General features: G+C 37.2%; 1 protein-coding gene across 4 annotated transcripts in view; it reads left to right on the forward strand.

Annotated features, from left to right (window-relative positions):
- CARMIL1 (capping protein regulator and myosin 1 linker 1) overlaps window positions 1-25035 on the forward strand; it is a 203408-nt gene that overhangs the window by 111503 nt on the left and 66870 nt on the right. For all 4 annotated transcript variants that reach the window (XM_067290920.1, XM_067290921.1, XM_067290918.1 and 1 more), the window contains exons 12-20: window positions 1832-1918; window positions 5815-5918; window positions 7917-7994; window positions 8109-8185; window positions 9089-9193; window positions 13887-13956; window positions 18514-18595; window positions 20038-20137; window positions 20227-20281. In XM_067290920.1, the coding sequence (XP_067147021.1) occupies window positions 1832-1918; window positions 5815-5918; window positions 7917-7994; window positions 8109-8185; window positions 9089-9193; window positions 13887-13956; window positions 18514-18595; window positions 20038-20137; window positions 20227-20281 (758 nt within the window). The remainder of the gene's footprint in view (window positions 1-1831; window positions 1919-5814; window positions 5919-7916; window positions 7995-8108; window positions 8186-9088; window positions 9194-13886; window positions 13957-18513; window positions 18596-20037; window positions 20138-20226; window positions 20282-25035) is intronic.

Raw genomic sequence — 25035 nt, forward strand, 5'->3', positions numbered from 1 at the left:
TTTATTAGCTTGATGCAAGGGTGGAAAAGTAAAATTATTTGCTACACTCCTTACAAAAAGCATTTCACAACAAAAATTACACTTGTGATATGCTTAATGATGCTGCTTGTATGACTTACCTTTACCTTGACTTTGAAACTATATGTAGTAACTGAACCAGCTCAACAAAACTAAACAGTCAGCCACAGAATTTATGTTCTGCAGCCATCCTTATAAAGACTACTCCCCTCTACTTTAGATGAGCTGAAAACATTTTTTTTTTCCATAGTGATTTAGAAAAAAAATATGACTTGACACTTTCTTGCAGAAAGTTCTTGAAGACATCTAATCGCCACTGTGTTTTAAAGTAAACGATGCCAAGGCATCATCAGCCTAATATTTTGGCAGTATAAATAAAGTATGTCATGTTGCTTTGAGCTGTATGGAAGTTGCACCTATCATCAGCATACACAAAATGCTTTTACAGAGTGCATTAAAAAACTCTACAACAAAAATTGCACATCTGATACATAGCTGCTCTTTCTTTATTAATGATAGATAAAACATCTGATAAAAGCAGAGTAAACATATGTCTGTGATGTGCTACGCAGTGCACTGTTTCATGTCTGCTTATGTGAAGAACAGTTTCAGCTTTTTTATTTAATTGTGCTTTGGAACAAGTAAAAGGTTATGCTCTTTTCCCTTTTCTTACTAAGTGATTTATTAGAGGACTACGTTTCACACCTCATGCTCAGACTTGAGTTTCTATGTTGATTTATTCCTTTAATAAAATAAATATTTCATAAATTGGCTCCACTATTACTTAGGATGTGCTTTCTTAATAAAAATACAATCTTTTTCTTAAATGGAAGGGATGAAATTTATGGTATGTGGAACTTGAATACACTGAGAAAGTGCTTTAATGAAAAGGAAAGTGTATTCTTTCTCTTTTGTTGGAACTGTGCTGAGTTAGTCAGGTCCATGTCAGCATCCTAATATGTTTTTACTGTTTTGGATCACAAGCAATTGTAGCATTTCCAAGTCTGTGTAAAAGCCAGTAGTCTACAGAATACTGTAATGAAGTGAGGTAAGTGGCCATTATAGCTCGGGGAGGGTTTCAAGTACTTAGAGCAAGTCCTCAGCCACTGTACCTGTAGTATCATTCCTTTTATAAGGAATACATACTACTACGCAGTACTATTTCAGCAGCCCAGTACATACCGGTGTTCTTTGAACAACCTCTGAATTTCTTTATTTAACAAAGAAAGGGGTTATATCAAGAAAAGAGGGCAGTGTTAGCTCACATATATATTAGCCAGTGACTCCCTACCCTTGATCTCCCTTCCTTTTAAAAGAAAAAAAAATTGAAGTTTCACATGAACTACCACTTTGGGGGTTTATTCTCTGTGTGTGTGTGCAGGGGGGGGTTGAACTTATGTTATTTTTTGGCTGAACTGTTAAGCTTCCAGACTTCCCAAGTGCTGACTGTATGACATGTATAATACCTTCTCTCTGATCCCTTTCTTCTCAAAAGTGGAAGTGTGCCTTGCATAGTTTTTAAACTACTTTAAAGTGGCTCACTAATAGTTAACAACAAAGTTCCCTTCATGTTCAGTGGTTAGCAAGGAAGGGACCTTGACTACATCTGTCGTTTCTAAAAGACTTTATGGTCATAAAAAGATGGGATGATTTTGGGCCAACCCCTACAGAGATCGCTGTCCTCCTGTAAGAGTGTTTGTGCCACTGTGCATTTGACACCAGTGTGATCGCTGACCGCTCTCAGGATGGCTGGGAAAATCTGAGATCACATGGGCAAACTGAAAACATCTGCTTTCTCTTGCTCTCCTAACAGGTGTATCATCTTTAAGTGTTCAGTTCGCCAAGCTTCCAAAGGGACTGAAACATTTAAACTTATCTAAAACCTCGTTGTCACCTAAAGGTATGTTTTGTGTAACCTAAAGGTATGTTTCATAAATATGCCCATTTTTTTTGTTATAAAATGTTTTAAACTTTCATCTTAATAACTTTTATCACATGTTTATAAAATAATAAAACAATTCTGTAATTGGTTTACATGTATATTTCAAACACAGTACAGGCCTTGTCCTACCATACTAGGTTGCTGAACTGTGGGCTGGATTCTGCATCTGTTTAGGTCCTTTGAAAAACTCTTACTTGTATAGGACTTGGACTGGAACCTGTATTGTAAAGGAATAGGTTTAATTTAGAACTGGCATAAAGAACATATTTCATTTATGCCTCAAAAAGATATCTGAAGCACAAATGTGTGGCGAATTTTCCAAATGGTATTTGGAAAGCTACTCAAATGTTTTGCACAAGATTATTATTTCACAAAATAAAGTATTGTGAGAATGATTGTTAAGAACAATTTGCTCTGAGTAAAGACTTATTTGTTTTATAATTTACAAAATTCTGACTTGATGTATTTATTGTAATTGAAATATGTATTTTTTTTTTAACAACACTGAAACACAAGTAGGATGATTTCAGGCTTTTCTGAATTGTTCTTTTACAAATAATAGACCCAGTGAACTCTTAAACAGAGTGCACAAACCAAGGTTCTCTTGAATAGAACATAAATATTAAAAAAAATGCACTATGTTATCACAGCTTTTTCACAGATGTTGACTTAGAAGAGAGGACTGAATTACAGTCTATGAAAGATATTAGATCATAATAGATATAAGCTGTGCTCTATTATCCTTTTTATTATTGCTGTGTGACATGAAGAATCTGTGTTTTTTTTCTAAATTTCAGTTGTTGACCTGGAGGTATTTGGGATGGGTGTGGGGTGTTGTTTTTGCTTGGGGTTTTTTTGTTTTTGTTTTTGTGGGTTTTTTTAAGTGTTCCATAGCTCTTATTATATTTAACTGATAGTAAACACTAACCTGAATTTATTCACTCAACATTTTCATTATAAAGGCTTTCTCAAACTGTTTTTTCTATTGCTAACTATTTTTGCTGACAAGCAATTGATTAAGAATATTGACTAACCATACATTTATTCTTGAGAATAGATGATCAAGAATTAGACAGAAATTCTTTCTACTCTAGTATGTTCATTCACCCTGTGCTATTCTTCATGTAGTCTGAAAGTTTTCTGCAAGGACTCTGGAGTGTTGAGTAAAGAACGTGCTCTGTCTGTACTACCACCTCTGTAAGGAATAAATGCTAGCTTGGTGAGGTCCTTCAACAAAATCGAGTCAGCAGACATGAATTCTGAGATTATGAACAGAACTTGGAAGGTTTTTTAACTTCCCTTTTAAAGGTAATCTTAAAAGCTGAAAAAATATTCCAGCATGACTAATATTGACCTCATGAGAATCCTAGTGCAGACTGCATTACAGTGACTACAATCCAGAAAACAACGTTACCCTGAATATTATCCCATGGCAGCTCCTCAAAATTCCCTTAAAAAAAAAAAAAGCCTGATATGATGCACTGTTAGTGAGACCCTGTGACTGTATATGCAACACCTTACAATTGGGATTTTTATAACCTTCTGAACCTGAAGAATCTCAGCTTCGCCACTTTGGTTGTGTGCAAAGCTGTCCTCCTTAGCCAGTTTTTCTTTAACTTGAGAAGACGGTACTGAATTGGTTTGTAACTTCGAAGGTTATTTTTGAACTTGTGAGACTGAGGGTTTTTTCTTTGGGGAAGGCAGGTGTCTTAAGGAAACCATGTCATTTGTTTAGGGAAGTTCTTTACTGACCTTGAATTCAGTAGATTCCCAAGACATATGAATTTTTCCAGCTTTGTTTGGTGAGAGAGGTGAACTTTTTCTTTTCTTTTTTTTTTCTTAGCTTTTCAATTTCAGAAATTTTCTACAATCCCTCACTGGTTTTCTACCTTACTTAAAAATTACTTTCCATTTGAGATAAGTTTCTAAGATTGAGCACAAGTTCGGGCAGTAACTTCCCCAGCTGATCTTTCTTCAAATATTGCATCTCAAATTTCCTAGGAGCTATTAACAGTCCGAGCCCCCTGAGAGCAGTAAAAGAGCATGATAGATTGTCTGCAAACAAAAGCAAGATTACTGTTAAAGTATAGTATGAGGTAGGTGAAGTTCAAACACAAGTTTATAGACTTGAAGATTCTAGTTAAATGGAAAATTCTAGTATGCCCATTTGAAGATAGGCCTTGCTTTTCTGAGCATGAGCCAAAGGCTGCTGAGTCAATTAAAAAAACCCTTGTTGGCATCATTTGAATTATGCTTTCAGTGATGTGGCTGATTTTGAGCAACTGGCCCTTTCTGAACATGAAATGAACAGGAGCCTTATGGATTGTTTTATAGCTTTCCTTCCCAAAGCTAGCTTAGGCACTCTTCCTGAGTTCTCCAAATTGGTTCTCGAGATGCGGACAGTACATTACATTAACTTGTACTTGTAGTTGCTTAAAAATACTGTTCTTGAGAAGACCCACTAAAGTGGGCCCAGAGCTATAACCTCTAGTCGTTAAATAGATCTTTTAAAGGGTCAAGAAGGTTTCATTTACTATGTGCCTTTGTAGATAGGGTAGACATTCAGTAGTTTTGAGTCTTGGCAAAAAAGTCATTGTCCTCTGACTCTTTTCAGAGAAGGGCCAGCATCAAAAATCTCCTGAAGCCAACAGTCACACTACTAATGTGGGAGACTTTCTTAATAATTGGAAGCTTGGAAAACTAAAGCGCTGAACTGGGGTATTTTGCTCTCTTGTGGCTTGCCACCTGCTTCCTCACATACTCGCTGTAAATCTGTTTTATAAGAATTTTTAACTGAAGAATGGACATGTTCCATCCATTGAATACCAGTCCAGTTGTACTGACCAGTGGCTTTGGGAAGTTACCTTATATCATGTAGTAGATCAAAACACTTCCCTGCTTCAAAGCTTTGGCCAGGCACTTACAAGAAAATCACTGCATCTGCTAAAGGAGACATTGATGTTTATGTACATAAGAAATACATGCATGTAGTGCTTGAAAGGCAGCAATAGCCATCTGCAATAAATTAGGAACTCAATAATAGGCTGCAAGGCTCTCAGAGGAAGGTTGTATTTGCTGGAAATAGCCACATCCTAATTTGTGTTTGAAAAAGCTAAAAGAACTCCTTTGGAAAGGAAAGCTCTGACTAGTTTGTTCCCAGTGCGTGCTTTTTAATTTTAATGTGAAAAATATGTATTTGTTCTTAACAGGAATTAAGAGTGTTTATACATCTCTTGATATTTTAATTAACTAACTGTTTTTCTGAAATTACAGGCAAATACATAATTGAAATATTTTTAACTTCTAGGTCTTGTCAATTGCTTTTGAAGTCCTGGCAAATTATAATTGTTAATGTACTTGGTCTTCATCAGATACTTTTACCTCTTTCCACAGATACTTTTATCTAAATATTGTGTGCAAGAAGACATTGTCTTAACATTATGGAGTAAGCTATGTTTTAAAATCTGTTTCAAAATGTATAGCACTGTTAAAGCTATTGCAGACTTGGCAAAAAGATTTCTTCCCTGCATCTGGGTCCTACAGGGCACGGAGGCCCATTTTATCAGGGGCAGAGTGCACTCGCTTTGCAGAGAAGCTGATGGAGCTTGACCCAGGCAAAACTGGGTCAGAGGTCCCTTCCAACCTCAGCGATTCTGTGATTCTGTGATTCTGTGACGAAGACGAGTCTTGTGGCTCACTGGTGGTCTATCTTCCTCTAATGCAGTACAGTGATGGTAACAGGAGGTCATTAAACATTTATGTATGACAGTATGTTCACTGACATTGTGCACTTACAGGGGCTGGGCTGGTTTTGTCTAGAGCTAGCTAAGTCGAATATTGACCTTTTGTTGCAGGGGTGAATAGCCTTTCCCAGTCACTGAGTGCCAACTCGCTGATCGCTAACACACTCGTCTATCTTGACCTCTCAGGGAACGCTCTCCGCAGTGATGATCTCTCAGTAAGCGCATTCTTCTGATTTGTGAATGAATGAATGTTTTAATTTATTGTTTAAAGAACGGCAAAGCCATTTTGTGGGAGGTTTTTTTGCCTTTATTTCAGTACAGTTCTGGTAGTGATAGAAAAAAACATTTTGCTCTCTACTCTTCAGTATGCACTCAGATGCCTGAGTTACCCCACACAGCTAAACAAATCCACATAGTATTAGTTCATGCTTTTAGTCCCTGGCTTTTACTGATTAATGAGGAAGCTGCAAGTATATCACTTGGTTCAGTAATCTTAGCATATACTCTGAATGCTATTTGAAAGTAGTCAAAACAAAATTTAAAAAACTCGTCTTCTTTTTAGTGGAAAAGGTATTGCAAAGTTTTCATTGGAAGGTTGGAAACAATTGTTTTCTTCTGACTTGAAAAGATTTAATTCATTTTTGTTTTAAGTATTTTTTGTCTTTATAAATAAAACTGCATATCTCTTTGGCACACGGCAGATGAAACTCATGATTCTTTGAAGAATTTAATTCTTACTGAAAATCCGTTGGGCAGCTCTTTTTATGTTACTATATCAAGTGACACTATGGTGCAGCTCTGTCTTCTGTACATCACAAACCACTGAATTCTCAATTTGTATGTATTCAGATTTTGACTATCGCATCTGTATTTCTCTCTTATTTCAACAATTCTGTGCACATAAGTGTCAGGTTTTTAATTCTTTTAAGTCTTAAGTGTCTAAAATAAGCAGCACGGGAGCCATTCAGTCTGAGCACTTTAAGTGCAGTAGGACTTTATCTGCCTGTAACTTTGTGTGACTTTTTTCACAAATCTTACAAGCTTCAGATTTGTCAGTGCATTCAAAGAACTAGTCTTTTCAGATGTGAGAAATGAAAGTTTCAATGGGACAAGAGGATTTAAAGAAGTGGCAAATATAAATAGTTAAATAGAAATAAAGATACAGACTGAATCATTCTCGAAGAGAGAATATCATAATGGATAAACATCTAAAAGAAAGTGTGTATCATTGACAGGAAATAGTTAAAGAAATCTGATGTCTGCCTACAATATTTTAAGGGACATAAGCATGAAAAGTCAGGCTTTTCTTAGCCTGTCAAAGAGAGATATATGGTTCAAAGAAGAATATTTTTAACACTGAGATCTCTTAATCTGTGGAACAATTTTCCAGCAGGAGCCAAGAAATCGTGTTATATAGCATTTAATTTTAACCCTAGCAGAGCACAGGGATTTTTAAGTAGGGACCTTTCTTTCACTGTAGGTATATGGGCTAAATGACCTAATTTTAAGATGATTCTATTTTAGAAGTATGTAACACGCTCTGTTTGGCTGGATTTCATGTGGAGTTGAGTTTTCCATGTTTCTGTGAATTAGGTCATACTTTTATCTTTGTATTTGTATTGTTCTGGGTGACTAAAAAAGTCCAAAATAAAACAGTATGTAGCAAGAACTTTTACATAAACTAACATGCAGATGATATATTCTGTGTATTACTAAAGACATTAATAATTAAAATCTTGTTACCAGTTCTGTATTCTCTCTTAAGCCCTTAATGCACTGTTGACAGTAAAAAATAATCATAGGCTTCAGACACGAATTAGTTGCTTCCCTCATATGCCTAAAGGGACTGGCTTTAAACTTTCAAACCGATTAGCCTTTCAGAAATGTGACAGCAATCTGAGTGACATTCCAAGCTATTTCTAACTAAATTAATCATCATTTCTGGGCAAAATGGATTGCAAGATAACTCAAGACTTGTGCATCAAAGTACTGCTTGTTTGTAGTCTGGGCACCATTCTTTTCTTGTCTTTTTAACGAACGGTAGCCTTCAAAAGTAAAACAGGTTTTAAATTAGGTGAGAAGACATTTCAGACACTGCTGTTGTAGTGCAATTTTATAATAAAAGCCTAAAATATATTTCAGAAGTAGATATCCAGTAGTTTGTTTCATCAATATCAAAATTAACATGCATGTTCTTTTCCCCTTAATTAAAGAACCTGTACAATTTTTTGGCCCAGCCAAATGCACTTGTTCATCTGGATTTATCCAACACGGAATGTGCGCTAGATATGGTAAAGTATATTTTTGTGCAGATTCAAATACAAAATAAACCTTCCCCACCCTTCACCCTCAGGTACATTTTTTAATTTAATGTGAACTAAATCAGTCTTCCTTTTTTTCACCAGGTGTGTGGGGCCCTCCTTCGTGGATGTCTTCAGCATCTAGCTGTCCTTAGCCTCTCTAGGACACTTTTTTCTCACAGGTATAATTTAAATGACTTTATTCTTAACTCCTGGAATTTTTGTTTTATAATGTCTTGTTGCTCGTGCTGCACTTTTCTTTTTAAGAAGAAGCCTAAGACTTTATAAAAGGGTCTGTATGAAAGAGGTGTTATTTATCCCAAGCAAAATATTTTGTCTCCCTTTCCACTCTTTGCTAGATGGCTGTAAAGTAAGCTACCTTGTCTAATATATTTTTTATAATGCTGGTGCAGCAAAGAATCTATATACATCTTGTGTCTCTAAGAGACATGATATCAGGCTTTGAAGTCCATCTTTAAATTTGATTTTTGAAGTATAGATTTTTCGTGATTTGATGATGGTAGCAAAAATTTTTTTCTTCTTCTTCCTTTTCTGGGAGAGAAGTCCTTCTGAAAGTCTTTAAGACTGAACTTTGGCTTTGTAGAATACTTGCATCATAGGAAATATCAACATTAGCTTCCCTTTTCTTCATATCTGTGTGCTTGGGTCCTTATTCAGAGGTGATACCTAGTTGAGGGTAAGCTACTCCAGGGTTAAGTAATCATTTCTAGTGGTGAAAAGACGATTTTGGTGTTTTCCTAATATCATATTTGATCTTTTGCTCATAAGATGAGTGTGTTCACTACTAATCAGACCTAAATGATCATTCTGTATAGTTCACCAAAGAGAAATTAGGTAGTAATATCTTCTGAGCAGCAGTGAAATGCTGAGGAGTGTTGCTGAATCACTGTTTTGATGACATCATGTTTCTGAGCTAATTTAGAGCCATTGATTGTAAAGCAGTTCAAGGTACAACAAATTAAACACTAGTAAAAGGTCATTACCATCCTGACAGCTTGCATTCACTATTTTTTGGAATAAGGAGTACCCAGATGCTACTACTTAATGAATTTGTTTACTTACAGAAAAGGAAAAGAAGTCCCTCCCTCCTTCAAACAGTTTTTCAGCAGTTCCCTTGCTTTGATGCAGATAAATCTTTCAGGAACTAAACTCCCTCCTGAGCCTCTAAAGTAAGAATTTCATTTCATTTTCTCCTGTTACCTAAGACCTAGTTTGCATTGTTACTATGCAAGTGCTCCATATTTAAAACAAAGGGCAAAGGATTTTACTTGCATTTTTCTCCATTTTTACATTGTTTACATTGCAAGAGTGAGTTTCATAATGTTCACGCATTCAAGAAATGTTGTTTCCATCTCACAGTTGAGACTATTAATCATATTTTGTTATGTGTGAATGTCGCAGCTGTTTAGCTTCCATCAGCTTTTTTTTGTGATATGTTTCTAGCTTTGTGGTTTGCAAACAAAACTGTTTGCTTCACAGTAAAATGGTATTATATACTTGTGTGAGTGCCATTCCTTTGAGGTTACAGTATTGCAAGAGCCATTGTGAAACTGAACCTGTTGCAGTGCTTGGGAGGAGAGACCTATTGCGCGGAGGTATGCCCTCATTTCAGGGGGAGAGATGATAGCAGCAACTTCTAGGAAAGTGAAGGGTAATGCTTCTCTTCTCCTTATGTCACCCATGCTGTAGATAAGGGGTTCTGGGTATGTGGATTGTATGTTCCCTTGCCCATGTAATATTGGAGAGGAATTCCTCTTATAGCTAGTGCAGGGAAATTGTGTAGCCCTGTGTCACCCTTCCTGTGATGTATGCAGTTTTGAACTGTGTTGAACTTTTGATAACTGGAATTTAAAGGAGTGTTTTAAAATCAAAATAGGTCTAGACAGGTAAACCTAATCTAGATAGGCCATCCTGTGATTCTGGCAAAAGCCTTGTGTTTATTGGGCTAAATTAAAGAAAAAGCTCTTTTAAAAGCTTCAACTCGGTAGTCGTTACAAAACATATAATAAAAACATAAAACATAAATAACCCCATCCATAGTCGACATCTGGACATGTTCAGTAACTGTTTCCAGTAACATATTTCCAAAATTCTAGTCTGGACACAGCCTCTGGTTACACTTGTATAGTTAGGAGCCTGCCTTCTGAGGGGAAACAGAGGCGGGAAGTGGTCAGTAACTTGGCAAGGGAGTAGCTAGTGAGTGGGAGTTGATGGCAAAACCAGAAATGTGGGAGGTGAAGGAAACTTATTAAGTACTGGATGGAAAACTTTGGGTGGAATCTGAGGGAAGCTAAGGGGGAAAAAAGTTACAAGGGCCACACATGAAAGAACAGTGTACGTTGTTTGGGGGAATTTTTGCTTAGTGCAGTTTGTCACTGGAGAGGACAGAGTACAATACAATGCTTAAATAAGATGCAATGAATTGAACTCAGTATTCAGCTGCGTGAGCCTATTGCTTTAGCTCTGATCTTTCACTGTGTTCACTACGATACTTTTGCTTGCTGTCTCAAGACTGCTAAGATTAGGAAGATACGGTATTGATGCATTTTCAAACAGACAGTGATTATTGAAAATATATTGGTTGATCCTGTTTAATTTAAGGATATTGATTCTGTGGTGGAAGGCAGCAGGGAATTATGTGTAGTGAAGCAAGAAGAGCAGAAGTTATATGTGACTAAGACACAGGACAATCAGTAGTGCAGAGAAAAAGAATGCCATGAAACATTTAATGTCTGTACAGATTAGGAAAGATCAGAGGCCCCAAAGGCTAAGGTTCATATTTAGCTTTCCCCCTGGCATGATGAGTGTTTCCTGTGATATTGAGGAGTTTTGGCCGGTGTGTGCTCTACAAATGGAAGATGTTACTGTATGAATATGTCCTAAATACTTGTGACTCCTTGATCTCCCAGCTGTGTAGCTAACGAGATCTTTCCAGTCCTTTTCAGCCAAAGTGATCTGGATTAGAAAAACCTACCCCATGGATCATGTTTAAGCTAATCTGGCTCAGTTTGACTGAATTTGGTTAGATGGAGTTACTCACCTGAGTGCTATTGGTAGAACTAAAGAGTTGAGTAGTTTAGGATGAGCTGAGAGGAGTAACATGCTTCACCAGCACAGAGAGCTGCAGAAGGGAGCATTGCTCCAACATCCACCTGTACGCAGGCAATCTTGGGACAGCCATTCCACGGTAAGTTGGCTCGCATTATGGCATTGGCTTCATTTATTTTGTTTTGATGGCAATGCTCATCACTGCCTAGAGGGTAGCAAGGAGCCACTAACGTTGTTTGGCAGTTTCATTGTTGTGCTTTTTCTTGGACCTGAGCTTTTTCTTGGCTGAGCCAAGTCTCTAACAACACCACAGAGAACCATGATCTTCAGTGCACCTTGTTTTCCCTCTGAAAGTAATCCTGCTTGGATTGCCTAATACACTTCAAAAGTATCCTGTGGAAGTTATTCTGGTGTTAATACCGCTGAGGGCATGGTATTTCCTGGGGAAGCTGCTTAGTCTTTTGGTCTTAACTATATGAAATTACAGAGCTTCTACAGAACAATTAAGACCCTAGAAATCACTGAAGATGATGAAATCACTGAAAACACCTGTTTTCAGACAGGCTTACTTGGCAATGACAAATAGCAGATGAGGGATGATTTCCAGAAATAATAGGAAAAATAATATGGTATACAATATTAGTATTTCTCTAGCATCTTTGATCAGTGTGTATCAAAAACCTTTCAACAGCTTGGGCTCTGCAACAGTCCTGATACAAGGAGAAGCTCCTGTTCTGTGTCATGAACTAGCAGTCACAGAGCTAAAGGAATGGTTCAGGATCAAGTTTGCTGCCAAAAAGACTCAGTGCAGATACCCGATATCCTGACTCCCAAATTCCCCTTTTAGCCACTCTATTGCATCATAGCTTTGATTAATTTTTTAATTTAATTTATCAGCTTCCTTTAGATCTGCAGTTTTGGGGAATTAAATCACGTCTACTAATTCTGTGATTTTAAAGATGTTGGTTAGTCAGAGAGGGAGGTGGAAGCTGCACTTGCTTGTACAGTGATGGAACTGTTAATATAAACCAGGCCTTTGGGGGAAGATGTTTGCTAATAAAGCCATATTGATGAGGATGCCTTTTAATGGGCAGTAAAGGGTGCTTTTAGTTATTATATTTAGCTAATGTAGCTAATGTGTTACTATAGCTTTTTTTTTTTTTAACTGAGTGAAGCAGATTATACACATTCTTTTCCCTATTTAAATGTATGTTGGAATTCTTGTTAGTTTACATACTGCCAAAAATTGCATTGTTATCTGTCAATGCTATAACAAGAAAAATTTCTGATCTGCTTCTCATCCAAATCTTAGTTACAAGGCCAATCATTGCATTCTCTGTACCTCAGTTGACCAGACTTTTCCAGGTATCACCAGGTGTGCAATTTAAACATAGTGGTTTTGTATAGATACAACATTTCTGCCTGCAGTGTCTTTGATTGTTGGTAATGTTTCACGAGAAAGTTGAGAAATTGAGAGGTTTTTCTCGGGGTAAGTTTATAGTAAATGATGTTAGGAAAAAAACTTTTCTGTGAAGAGAGTACATTTTTAGCAGCACACTGTCTCTTTTTAAACATGCCTTTTTCATGGTTGCGCTATAATTTTTATGTGGCCTCAAAATATTTAACAAGTTATTTGCAAAGTTTATCATCTGTCAGGCTAACTTTGTATGAATGCATGTATGGAAAGGCAGTTTAGACAGGGATGAACTAAAAATTTATAAAAACTGTTGCTGAGCTTTCACATTTTTTCCAAAATGTGTATTTTAATAGTCTAGGGAGGTAACTGAGCACAAATATTAAATGTATTTTACAGGGCAGCTATAAATAGGTTTAAATGAAAAACATTCTGTTGCACACATGCTAAATATGTCTTTTACGCATCGCTTGCATAGCAAGTGTTTAGGCAAATGGCTCAGCAAAAAGGATTGATTTTTGTCTCTGTATCAGTAGTTTGGATGCTATTAGCTTAACATTGGCTGAAATGAAATCTGGGACGGAAGTCTTTCTCTTTCTCTGTTCAGTAACTAATCTGAAGCAGCCTATATGCTAAAGATACTAGAATGTATGCATAGATTGTGTTTGCTCGTTCTTTAAGACATATACTATTGGGCCTCCTGATTTAACAGTATTAATACAAACATGATTATTAATACTAACTTTTATATATGGAACCAAACTTCTGTAGGACAACTGTCTTTAAAGATGGATTTGTGAAAGTCATAATCAGTCATGAGGCACCACTTGGCCATGCTATCTAAAGACAAAGGGTACCGTTGTTCTGTAATAGCATTTTGAAATGTGGATATATCAGGTTACAGAAATGGAGAATGATGTGAAGCTTCAATGCGAACAAGCATTTGAGTGTTACAGACATTGTGCTCCGCTGATATGGCTGGCTGCAGTGCATCTTGCATTTATTAAAAGCCCCATTTTTTCCTGAATTTTTGCAAAAACAAGAGAGTTAGTATGGCTGTACAATAGAACACTCTTCTTGTAATCATTTGATGCTCTTTTAAAGCAGATGTTGAAGAAAATTAATCTCTGATGAACATATTAACTGTTGATGTGCAGTTAGTTTTACTGTTTGTTTATTTGCATTGCATCCTTGCAGTCGTTGAGCTGCTGGAGAGTTCACAGGGTGGCACAGCATGTTTGCGCTGCCATTGTCATTCAAGAAATAACAGCTCAGTTGACGTGGTTTTGTTTTGAAATGGCTTTTCTATTATAGGCGTATTAACTTGTGATTGTTTAGATGATGATGATGTTGTAAAGCTGCTTTAAAAAAAAAATGGTTCTAATATTGATCTTTTTCAGAGCGCTTTTATTAGGCCTGGCTTGTAATCACAATCTGAAGGAGGTGTCTTTAGATCTCAGTAGCTGTGAGGTAAGGATTATTTATCAGGATGTGTTCAAAAGATGCATTGACTTGGAATTGGAATTCTCCTGAAATCCACTGGGCCAGATGTTCTCCCTCTGTAATCAAAAGTTGTGGGAAAGGTAGTAATCAGAGAAGCATTTGTGGTAAAAATGAGCTGCTGTGTGCTGCCATGTCATAAATAATAAGCTTAAAACTCAGAGCACCTGCAGCATATCTCAGTGACCAAATACTCCTTGCAATAGCAATTTTAGCTAGAACCAATGTGCTGTTTGCTGCATGACAGCATCTGCTCTGTGGCGCTGCAGTTGTACAGGACCCTGCAGCAGGGTTTTCCATGGTGCCAAAACTGAACAGGCCACAGGAAGCTGCATGCCCTGAAGGTAATTCTGCAGTTTGAACTTCTTCCTCCCAAATGTCTCTGGAGACGTGTGTCCTCTTCTGCAGGTTCACTTTTAAATCTTGAGAGAAATTCTGCTTTCCTGATCAGTTAAGGAGTTGAGTTCAAAAGGAAATTCTCGTAAGAGATGATGGAAACATGCTGTTAACTTAAGAGGCACTATGCAAATGGCTTTATATGTCACTACAATAAATACAAAAAAAAAGTGAAAGCTTGATTGCTTTGCTTTATTCCCTCTTGTTTCTCTGTGCTTTGCTACGCACTTTGTTTCTCAGGACTGTCTCTGCTCCCATAAGACTGATATCTGTTTGGCTACAGATTATGATAAAAGATCAGCTGTGATCCTGGGGAGCTGGTGAGGCAAATGCACATAGGGAACTGTGAGGACTTTGGCCAACAGGAACAAGAAGGAACTTTAGCTCTGGGCTTCCCAAGCTGAGTGGCACCCTTTCCTTTTTAAACTGCAAAGGAAGCTTCTTACCTGTTAGACAGACCTTTCCATGTCCCTTACCCGAGTATTAGCTATTCCTGAAGTGCCTCTGAAATGCGATGGTTTCCCTTTAAATAGAAAACACACAACTTGATGAATGGTTGAGGTGCAGTAATCCTTGCCTTAGGTCTGTGGTTGATTGCTTTTGGAATGTGCTTAGATTTCTTTATGAAGAAAAAAACAAATCAACATGAATGTATTTCACAGTCTGTTTTGATATTTTATACTTTTAAAAAATGATCTCCTTTGAAGAGCACTACATGTAAATTCCAAATACAAAAGCTTTCAAGTCAAGCACACATGCTTCTGACTTCTGAGGGGATAGATCAGTGGGAAAATAATTTTTCTTTCAGAGGACAAAAGGAAAAGGGAGGAGTAATTAAAGTAACAAAAATGGATTCCTGTAATCTTAGCCTTAAAAAAATAAATCAATAAAATGCAAACTTCAATAATGAGAATATAACTTAGCATGTAAACCTTCCAAGGCTGACAGGAGTGAAAACTTAAACCTATCTTCAAGGCCTGGAACTGAATGCAATGTATTAAATAACTCCCCGGATGGGTTATGGAAGGATCAGCTGTACTGGACATCAAGGCAAAAGTGGTTGTGGTAGACTCTTGTGACAGAAAGGGAGGAATTATGCCCAACTCAAAGTGTTACATTCCCCTCCATGATTTGGTTACTTCAGCAGTTCCTAGGTGTAGGCTGCCTCTTCCAAAGCAAACAGTGAACTTGGAACATATGCAAGAGATGCAATCTGTAGCTGGTCCCTTAAAACTGACAGCACTTCCTTAGATCCTTCCCTCAACATTTTTTTCACATCACTAAGCTTTATTCATTCTCATGTGCTTTGGAAAGAAGAAATTATGCAATGGGGGAATTAATGTGCCAGAAGCTGGAAGTATGATCAGTGGGCCCAGCACCTGCGCCGTGGGCAGGGTGGTGTTCCCCCAGAAACAAACCGCAGAAAGCTCGGAGCCAGCGATCTGCACTACTTCCTGCTCCTGCAAGCACACGCTCTTACAAGGCCATAAAGCTGGCGTTTCAGCTTTGCCCTTTTCCCTATGTCAGGCAAACTGTACCCCACTGTGGAAAGATAAATCTCTCTGTTCCTTCCCCCTCCCACCACTTTTAATTTGCTCCCATAATTTGCTGGTATACTAACACCAAGCTTAATCATTTTATATTGCTTGCTCTTTTATTTTTTTCTTTTTTTTTAAACTATGAAAATTACACTTTTATTTCTACCTGCTCAGCACTGATATATTTCACTCTTTTCCCTTCTGCTTCCCTTAGCTTGGTCACTGTGTAAGTACCCTTCATGCTTTACCTTAATTATTAAATCAATAAGCAGCTTTGTTTCCACTTCCCATATTGGTACGTCATAACTTTGAACATACTTGGCTTTTTTGGTTGTTGAAGGGCTTGTTCTTCATTTTCTAAAGAAGAACTAGCATTTGTAGTCTCATAAATATGTCATACAGGAGACGTTGCAGAGTTTTGTTTTCAGTATTATGGTCCATGTTGACAAATAGCCCTCCAGTTAATCTTTGCTTTTATATATACACGAGATTTTAGTACGGCTGTGATAATGGTCTGAGTTTTAGCATCAAAATTTATGTCCCTCCAATTTCATAGATATCAACATTTGCACACATGCGTGTGTGTCTGTATTTAAGATTTTGAATATAGAATAATGGGTACAAGGTTGAAAGTTGCTCTTGGGAAAACTGTTCACTTCAACACTTAATGTATATGTAGCATAAACATTTAGAAGCCTATTGTGAGTATAGTTTTAGTTTACAGAACTTACACCAATAAACAATAGATAATGTAATCCTTTATCTTTGCTGACCTTTTTCTCTAAAAATGAATTTTCTTATCACACAAACTGACTTTTAATGCTGGTATTTTAATATAAAAATGATTAAAATTTGTTTTCATTAAACTAAATCTTCTGCTACAACTAATTATATTGTTTTAGGACAAATTTAAAATTTGGCTACAGTGAAAACTAAATTGTAATATCTGATTGAAGTAGTCTGTATGTAAATCACCTTTTTATTTTTGACTTTGACAAGACCACGTATAATCTGTCTGCTCCATCAATTCTGCACTAATCAATGTGGAAGGCTGTGTAAAATGGTTGCCTTGTAGCGGCCAAGTCTGCCAGAGAATCACAGAGCAGAACTGAATGATTTTGGCATTCATATGGCAAGTGTTACAAATGCTCTTATATAAACAAAGTCAAGTTAAAATTGCACCAGTTTTGGCCGAAATACAGATTACTAATTTGACCGCTACTGTAGAGGATGAGATGAAGGATATGTAGGTTCTGTTCCATGCAAAAGAGGAAGGGCATCTTACACTCTGTACCTTTATACTTCTAGGTGTGACTTACAATTTAGATGCTGCCGTTGACCACCACTGTTCTTAAAATGCTTAGGCCAACACATTGAACTGCTCATTAACCAATCACAAATCCCAAACTTTCCAAAAAGTGCCAAATCAAGACTTTATTGAAAAATACTGCTATCAGACATTTCTGGTTCCTTAATTATAGCATGGGTAAAAGAGACTATTCATAGAAATACTGGCAGCTTGATTCAGGATGTTTGGCCACGTATGTAAACTAAGTAAAATATTACTCATTTTTTATGCACAGGAGTTGAAATGGCTATTTTATGTTTGAAAACCTTTTTGAAGCAACCAGAGTGATGTTTTGCAAAAATAGAATTTTTGTAGAACTTTTTTCCCCTTTTGCTTATGTCTTTTTCTGGGTGATGATCATGAAGTGAAATGCATTTTAGAGGGCTTGCAGTAGCTGCAAGAAATATGAAGATACTTTGCTCCTTTGGAAAAAGTATGTTGCATTGTTTAATTCAATATCATTAGTATCTAAGTGTGTAAGTTTTCATAACTTTGGTTCTTAATGTTGGTACTTTCCCTTAGGCCATTTCATTGCTTATTCACTAAATCCTGAAATTTCATTTAGTATTTTAGATTAAGTTTCTCTTTTGTTCCTGTTTTTAAATAAAGAACAAGGTAAATTACTGATTCTCTCATTTATGGTGTTCTATGGCCGTTTTACAATTGGGTTATTTTAATGTTCTTTTTATTGATGAGGAAACGTAATTCCATTGAGTTTGATTTGGCTTCTCGTCTTTGAACTGGGCACCCTCTCATGGTGCTAAGAGCTAAAAGAAGATGCTTGCTGTAAGACTTGACTGTAGTGGAATTCAAGGATAACAGTGTTGCATGTTCTTATACTGTGACAAACCTTTCTCTCACTGGAACTGAAAATATCCTGGCCCATTTACATAGGGAACCTGCACCAAAGTTGTGCAGTCACTGCCCAGCAGAAGTGCTAAGGGATTCTTATTGTCTACACCATTTAAATCTTTCCCTGATTTAACTGCTGAGTAGTAGTTTAAAAAGAAAGTAAGGAGAATCCTTTTTCTCATATATATTTTCTCATATGTAGTGACAGTGAAGGATGGGAATGAGAATAGTAGGAATGTGTGCATAGGCTGTCATTTCGATGTCTGTAACTTCTGTTGCCGTTGTTTTTGCCACTGTTAGTATCCTCTGTTTTCTCAAAGCTCCTACCACTGTTTTCTGTATGATCTCAAAACCCTAACTAGTTTGCAAAAATGGCTGATGTTTTATCTCTAGTTGAGATCGGGAGGTGCACAAGTCTTGGAAGGATGCATAGCAGAAATACACAATATCACCAGCCTAGATATTTCAGACAATGGTAAGTACACAGAACAGGAATGGAGGGTCATGCAAGTCCAGAATCCGAGAAAAATGCTTTTTCTTTCAGCTCGCAATGTAATCAAGGGTAGCTGCTCTTGCTTTATGATTCATTGACCGTATTACTTATGGGACCGTCTCAGTCTGAGAGCTCTCATCGCTATAAGGAGTATAAAAGATGTTAAACTATTAGCTCTAGCCTCAAAAGTTTGTTTTGTTGGAGATAGGCATAACACAGCAGAATAAAAGTGATGGCAGCAAGCATCTTACTAGATCTACAGGTTTTTGTGCAAATGGGTTTAAATAAGAGAGGATGAGAAGCTAAATCAGAAATGAAAGTGTGATGAAAGGAGGAGGGGAGAGGAAAGACCAGGTATGGAACAGAGCTGAGGTCATGACACTGAAGAAGCAGAAAGGGAAGTTTGGAGCAAACAGTCGACCATCTTCAGATCAGAGAAAGCCTGTCTGAATCAGTGGAAAGTTTTTGGACTGTTGCTACTTTGGGGGCTCTGTGCTTGCTAGCTGGCAATGCCAGCTGGTTCCCCTTCTTGCAAACTTAAATTGTAGATGTGTGGAATGGAAGAATTCACCTAGCTGTGCTTGCCTCTCTGACAGCCAAATATGGAAGTACTTCAAAGAGAGATTCCCCGTACGGTTGAAAATTCAGAATGTTTGCATTGGCAAGTAGAAAGCTTTGGGAGCTACTGACTCAGACCAATTATTTAGAGAGATTGATTTTTATAAATCAATAAAGATATTTGGCATCAAAATTATCCTGTGGATTTGGATCCTAATTCATAGTAATCTAAATACTGGAATCTTCAAATCCACCAGTAGTTTAGGCATACTATATTACAACATGCTATTTTTCTCATTCGTGAACAGAATAAAAATCACCTTTTCTTTTTTTTACCCCCAGATCATTTTATTTATAACCTGTTATGTTAGCCTCTTTGCATCTGCAGGCTTTGAGACCTTGTTGGTACACATCTCTGTTGAGGCTGAATAACAATTAGCATGTCTCAAAATTCTTGAAGGAACATGCAACTTTGCCTCACAATACTAGGGACCCACTCTTGGGTGATTAAACCTTGGATTCCTTGGTCCCAAGGTGATAAAGGACTACATTCCTCTTTCTTTTTCTGAGAGATGCCTGCAGTCTCTCAGATTAGGAGAGATGATTAGGCTGATTAGGATGGAAATTTAAATGGCTTATCTTTAGAGCCAATGGCTCTGAGATGCACAATGGCTCATGTTTATTCTTATGGAAAAATAGGCCAAAAAGAAAATAAAGACTTAAAAATAGAAGAATGGAATTTTTTCTAGAGCTATTTAAATTAGTACACTGATGTAGTGGATTGAATAAATATAGCTTTAATAACTGAACCCTGAGTCTTTTGTGAAAATGTGTTTTAATTCTTAATCTAATCTGATTCTTTACAGGCCTAGAATCTGACCTCTCAACCCTTGTAGTCTGGCTTAGTAAAAACCGATCGATAAGACACTTGGCGTTAGGCAAAAACTTTAACAACATGAAATCCAAGTAAGGCTTTTTTTTTTCTTTTCAATAACAAGAGAATGGACGAGGAGAAGCTGCTGATTTCATCATCTCCCTAACTTTTCTTCCCTCAGAAATCTCACTCCAGTACTTGATAATTTAGTTCAGATGATTCAAGACGAGGATTCAGTGAGTATCTCTCTCTGCCTACTATCATCATGTGTATTTGATCTTCATAGCTTATTTCTGGTAATTTTCTTCACTGTGTTAATTTGCTGCATAAGATTTGATCATGATCCTGCACAGACTCATCCAACATTTGGGTTTTTTCAAGTAGTAATTTGGATTGTTTGTAGCATGTAGATACCAGTTTCTTAGCATAGTATTAGGATCTGTGCTTGTTGAAGAAGTAACTCATTCCAAATAGCTGGATGGGCTTAACCTTGTTTGCTTTAGGTCTAAATTATACAGCCCTCTAGACACAAATTTCTAAAGCTTTCATGTCCATGTAGGAGATTGCAACCATCGTCTTCTGGGGTTGGTGACGTTTCTTAAATAACAGATTTATTTTTTTTTAATTAACACTTTTCAGAATGCACTATTTCCTCATGCCTATTCTTGGGAATTGCTCTTTTTTTGCTTAACAAAATGCAAAGTTACTGCAGTGATCTTCCAGAACTCCTTTCTCCTTCAAAAGATGCAAACTGTGTACAATGTTATTCTTCACCTCTAGTACATTAATCACAGGAGCAATTTCATAAAACTCTTTCACAGTGCCTTGCTGGGATACTTGCCCACTTTCTTCATTTCCAGCCTCTCCTAACTCTGAAAGACTTTCGTGGTTGGGATTGCTTTCTTGCCTTACTTGGCACCTTAGATTTGGCTAGATGGGAATCTTAAAATACACTGTTGCTGTCATGCTTGTGGATCTCTATTCACCTTTGCTTAGTCCTTTCCTTCTTCTTCATTCCACTTGCAGATGACAACCAGGCTCCGCTTCCCTCATTCTTCAAAAATAGCTGACACCAAACTTCTGTTGTCTTGTAGCCTGTTGTCTTTACTGTCTCATTCCACGTTCGTGGTCCACGTTAATTGCTTTCATTATCTTCTCCTCCATCTGTGTCTGTGCCCTGCACTTCAGTGGAACAGTTTTCTCTAGGGTTTCTGATGTTTCCTTCCACGTAAGATCATTCTGTGTTCATCGTCTCTTCTTAGATGCATTTGAAGTAGTTTGTAAAACTCGTCCTCTCTGTATTCTCTTAATTGGAATTAGTGGTACTGTTTTTTCTTGATTCATTGCCTACTTCCTCCCCTTATTCTTTAAAATATGGGATATGTCTGTGTGACACAGTGTAGGGCTGCATATAGATACTAGAGCTAATTCTAATTAAGTCAGCACCAGTACTGAAAGTAGTAAGTCCTTGTCTGCACAAGTTGAATGGAAGATCATGATAAGAAGGGTATTGGTGAAGCTCTCTCTTACTTCTTTTACCAAAAGAGCTTTTTCATCTTGTGTTGTGTGAACACCCCCTTCTACCCTGGCTTTAATGGGAATGGTACAGGGTTCTCTTTCCCTTCTGTCTCTTTTCTTTTGACATCTTACTGAAGGTGGTATCATTTCATCAGATATTATCTGCTTCCCCTCTTTGGACCTTTGTCTCTATCCTGATCTGCATCTCATGCTAAATCTTTCACAGCTGTTCTGGAGAATGCTGCATTAGATTCTGATTAATCACAAACAAATGTAACTTTGTACGTTTTTCTTCCTCAACTTCCTTCGTCCGTTTGCTTGGTTGCAGGTGACCTTTACTTCCCATTCAGGCCATATCCTAGAACTCCTCTTCAACACACTCTACATCCAATCAGTATCCAAACCTTTTTCTCAAACACACTGATTTATTTTTTCTGTTTATGTGACTGTCCTGTCCATGTTATCTATCCACAATGCTAAAACTGAATTCCAGCTTCCACTTATTGTGTCTATATTAGGTGTTACAACCTTCCATTTGTCTTTTCTGGCTCCTGTTTTTGCACCCTCCAGGTCATGCAAAAAGTAGCTGATAAATGCTGGTTGTATTGTTCTCACATCTCTCCCCTTATATCCTCAGCTTCAACTTCTTGTGCTCCTTTTCCTTTCAGCCTGTGGGTGATGTCAGCCATTGTGTTTCATTTTCTGCCTTTTGCAAAGTCCAGTGTTCAGATGTGCGCTTGTCCTTAGTCACCATGTCTTTCCTGAGGTAACCCACACAACACACCCTTTAGTCACATCCTGTTTCCAAACAGTTTTACAATGAGATAGTTCACCAAAAAGTTATTTTATTTAGGTGTTTAAAATAACTGTCTCTTCTTCATGACATGCATGAGGGATATAGCATGTTGCTGTTACCCTGTCTCTTCTCTTCCCCATTTTCTTCTCTCTTGTTAATCCTCTTCAGTGAGGGAATCTTGCTTCTTTCTACCTTGTGAAATGTCTGCATGCTAAAATCAATCACAAAACATCTCCTACCAGCTAAAGAATTGAAGACATAAACTCTGGTTCTGTAGCACTGCAGGAGAAGCATGTGTTACAGATAGCTGCCTAGGACGGTCCTTACTCTACTATGAGACAGTGCAATGCTTGGAAAATGATTTTAAGTTTCTAGCTGTTGTGGTTTGGGTTTGAATCCTAAATGGGGTGGTCCTTATTCTAACATTGCTATGTGTTTATTGCCACAGGAAATTAAAGGTTAGAATGGAAGCTGAAAGAGCAGAATATGATGTTGCCCAGAGTGTATCACTTGATCAGTATTGCCTGCAGGTGGTACAATTTGGGGACCACTGCATTATCTGCTTGGAAACCTGAAAGGAGAGGTTTTAATCTAAAATAGTCATCTGCCAAATGCTTCCTCATGTATTTATACATGCTTTAAATAGATCTGTTGCTGTGTTAGTGTTAGTAATGAGTAAAGTGCTTTAAGCAATTAATAGCTTGGTTTTATGACTGCAGAAATACAGCTAGATACAAATATAATTCTATACAATTTAAAAACTGTAGCAGTAGCCTCCGCAGCAAAATTCTGCAGTTGTTAAATATGCACAAGAATGTAAGATTTAGGTTTTGATTTTTTTTCCTCTATTTAAGTAGATGCTGTACTGTGCAGGCTATAAAAGTGTGTACTTGTTAGCATAGCAGGAGGTGTCTGAAGCTGTATGCTTGCTATGCTATTTCTTTTTCTCTTGCAAAAGTGGATGTTAAACTGCAGGCACAGTGTAGCATTACTCAGAGCAATAGTCAGTCCTGCATAGAGCAGAGATTAGTACAGTGCTGAGTATTCTTGGTTTTAGTCCAATGTTTGTTGCAGAATAGGCCTTTTGAGGGTTTTTACAGCATTTTTCTTCTTATTTGAATGAATTTAACTTGATTCAATTCTCAAATGTTCCCAGTGGAAGTGTGGCAAAATCAAATGGAATATAGTTTCTAATTCTGTCCTTTACTTTAAGGATACCTCTTCCCTCATAAGATTATTTTAAAAGATTGTTTTAAAACATCTTTAGTGTATTGGCAAAGAATCTGTTTTCTGCAGCAGGGGGAATGAAATGCTTTTCAGACATCTGTTTTCTCAATATCCAGCTAGAACTATTAAGTTGTTACTGGAAATATATGTTTATTGGCTATGCAATACTGCCCCCATTTATAGGGAGTTGGTGGGTGTAAATTTTTTTTTTTTTTTTTAGCATACTGATCAAACATTCTCATGATGTTGCAGCCTATATATTTAATTGTATAGAGTTATGTTCTGATTGTAGTTTTCATTCAAAGCACCAAATCAATCCAGAGATTTTTGTTCCTTGCTCTTTCAGTAAGGGGTAAGGGTAGCTATACCAGAAATTTAATTAGCAGTTCATCCACTTCCAAGGCACTGCCAATGTAGCAGGTGTTGCAATGTGCTAATAATGGTGTATAAGCATCAATACCTGAAGAACACAATGCCAAAGCGATTAAGCCAAATCATACATTGTTTTGTCAGAATGTTGGAACAAGTAAGGTCACAGATTCTTTCCTGTTCCAGGAGGATATTTGAGGTTTAGAAAACTTGATTAATAAATGTGGGAGTGAGCACTTCCAACTAAGTTACTAGAACACCCTTTCTAAAGCAATAAATGAGAAACATAAGAAACTTTGCTTTCACAAGCTTATTCATGATTCTCTGCCTTGAGTACTGTGGGATGCTGCTTTTCAGTGACTGTCACAGGAGGTCTTCTCAGACTTGTGCCAAGAACTGTATGCCATTCTAATGTGATACTGATATTCTTTAGAGTACATAATGCAATAAAACAGGGAAACATAGGCATATTAAGGGCATTAACATAGTAATTTAATAACTTCAATTTAAAATAAAACCAGCATGTGGCTTGTGTTACTGTTAGACTTTTTAATTATAAACCTGCTGTGCCTCCAAATTTTTATGCATTTCCTCATTTATAAATGCCTTCCTCATTGTTGCAAGCTTTTTGGTTGTCACTGTAGTCCCATGATGTCTGGAAGCTAGAGTCCCATTGTATAGTAGGTACTATTCAAGCATGTTGGAGCTAGGAAACAGTACACATACAGGTCAATTGGTTCAGTTACATTAATCCAAGCTTAGTTGCCAATCCATCACATCTAGTTTAGGTGCCATGATTCATCCTTGTGAGGTGCTGATTTTTCTCATATTGGCAATCTGTGAATTTTTAGGCTCCTAAAATTCATCATCTGATACATGCCTAAGTGAGTGTGCAGTGACAATACCCTCCTTATGAACTCACTCTTGAGCAAGGGAAAGTGTTTTGCAGAGTTACCATACATCAACAATGACGAATTACGATTTTGGCAGCTTTAATACCTCTGCAGGGCATGGTGATGGATAGACTGTAGTTCTTCAGCTCCTGCCATTGAATACTGGGACACTGACAATAGAGGGAAG

This window comes from Apteryx mantelli, chromosome 2 (genome assembly GCF_036417845.1).
Source record: "Apteryx mantelli isolate bAptMan1 chromosome 2, bAptMan1.hap1, whole genome shotgun sequence".
NCBI classification, from domain to species: domain Eukaryota; kingdom Metazoa; phylum Chordata; class Aves; order Apterygiformes; family Apterygidae; genus Apteryx; species Apteryx mantelli.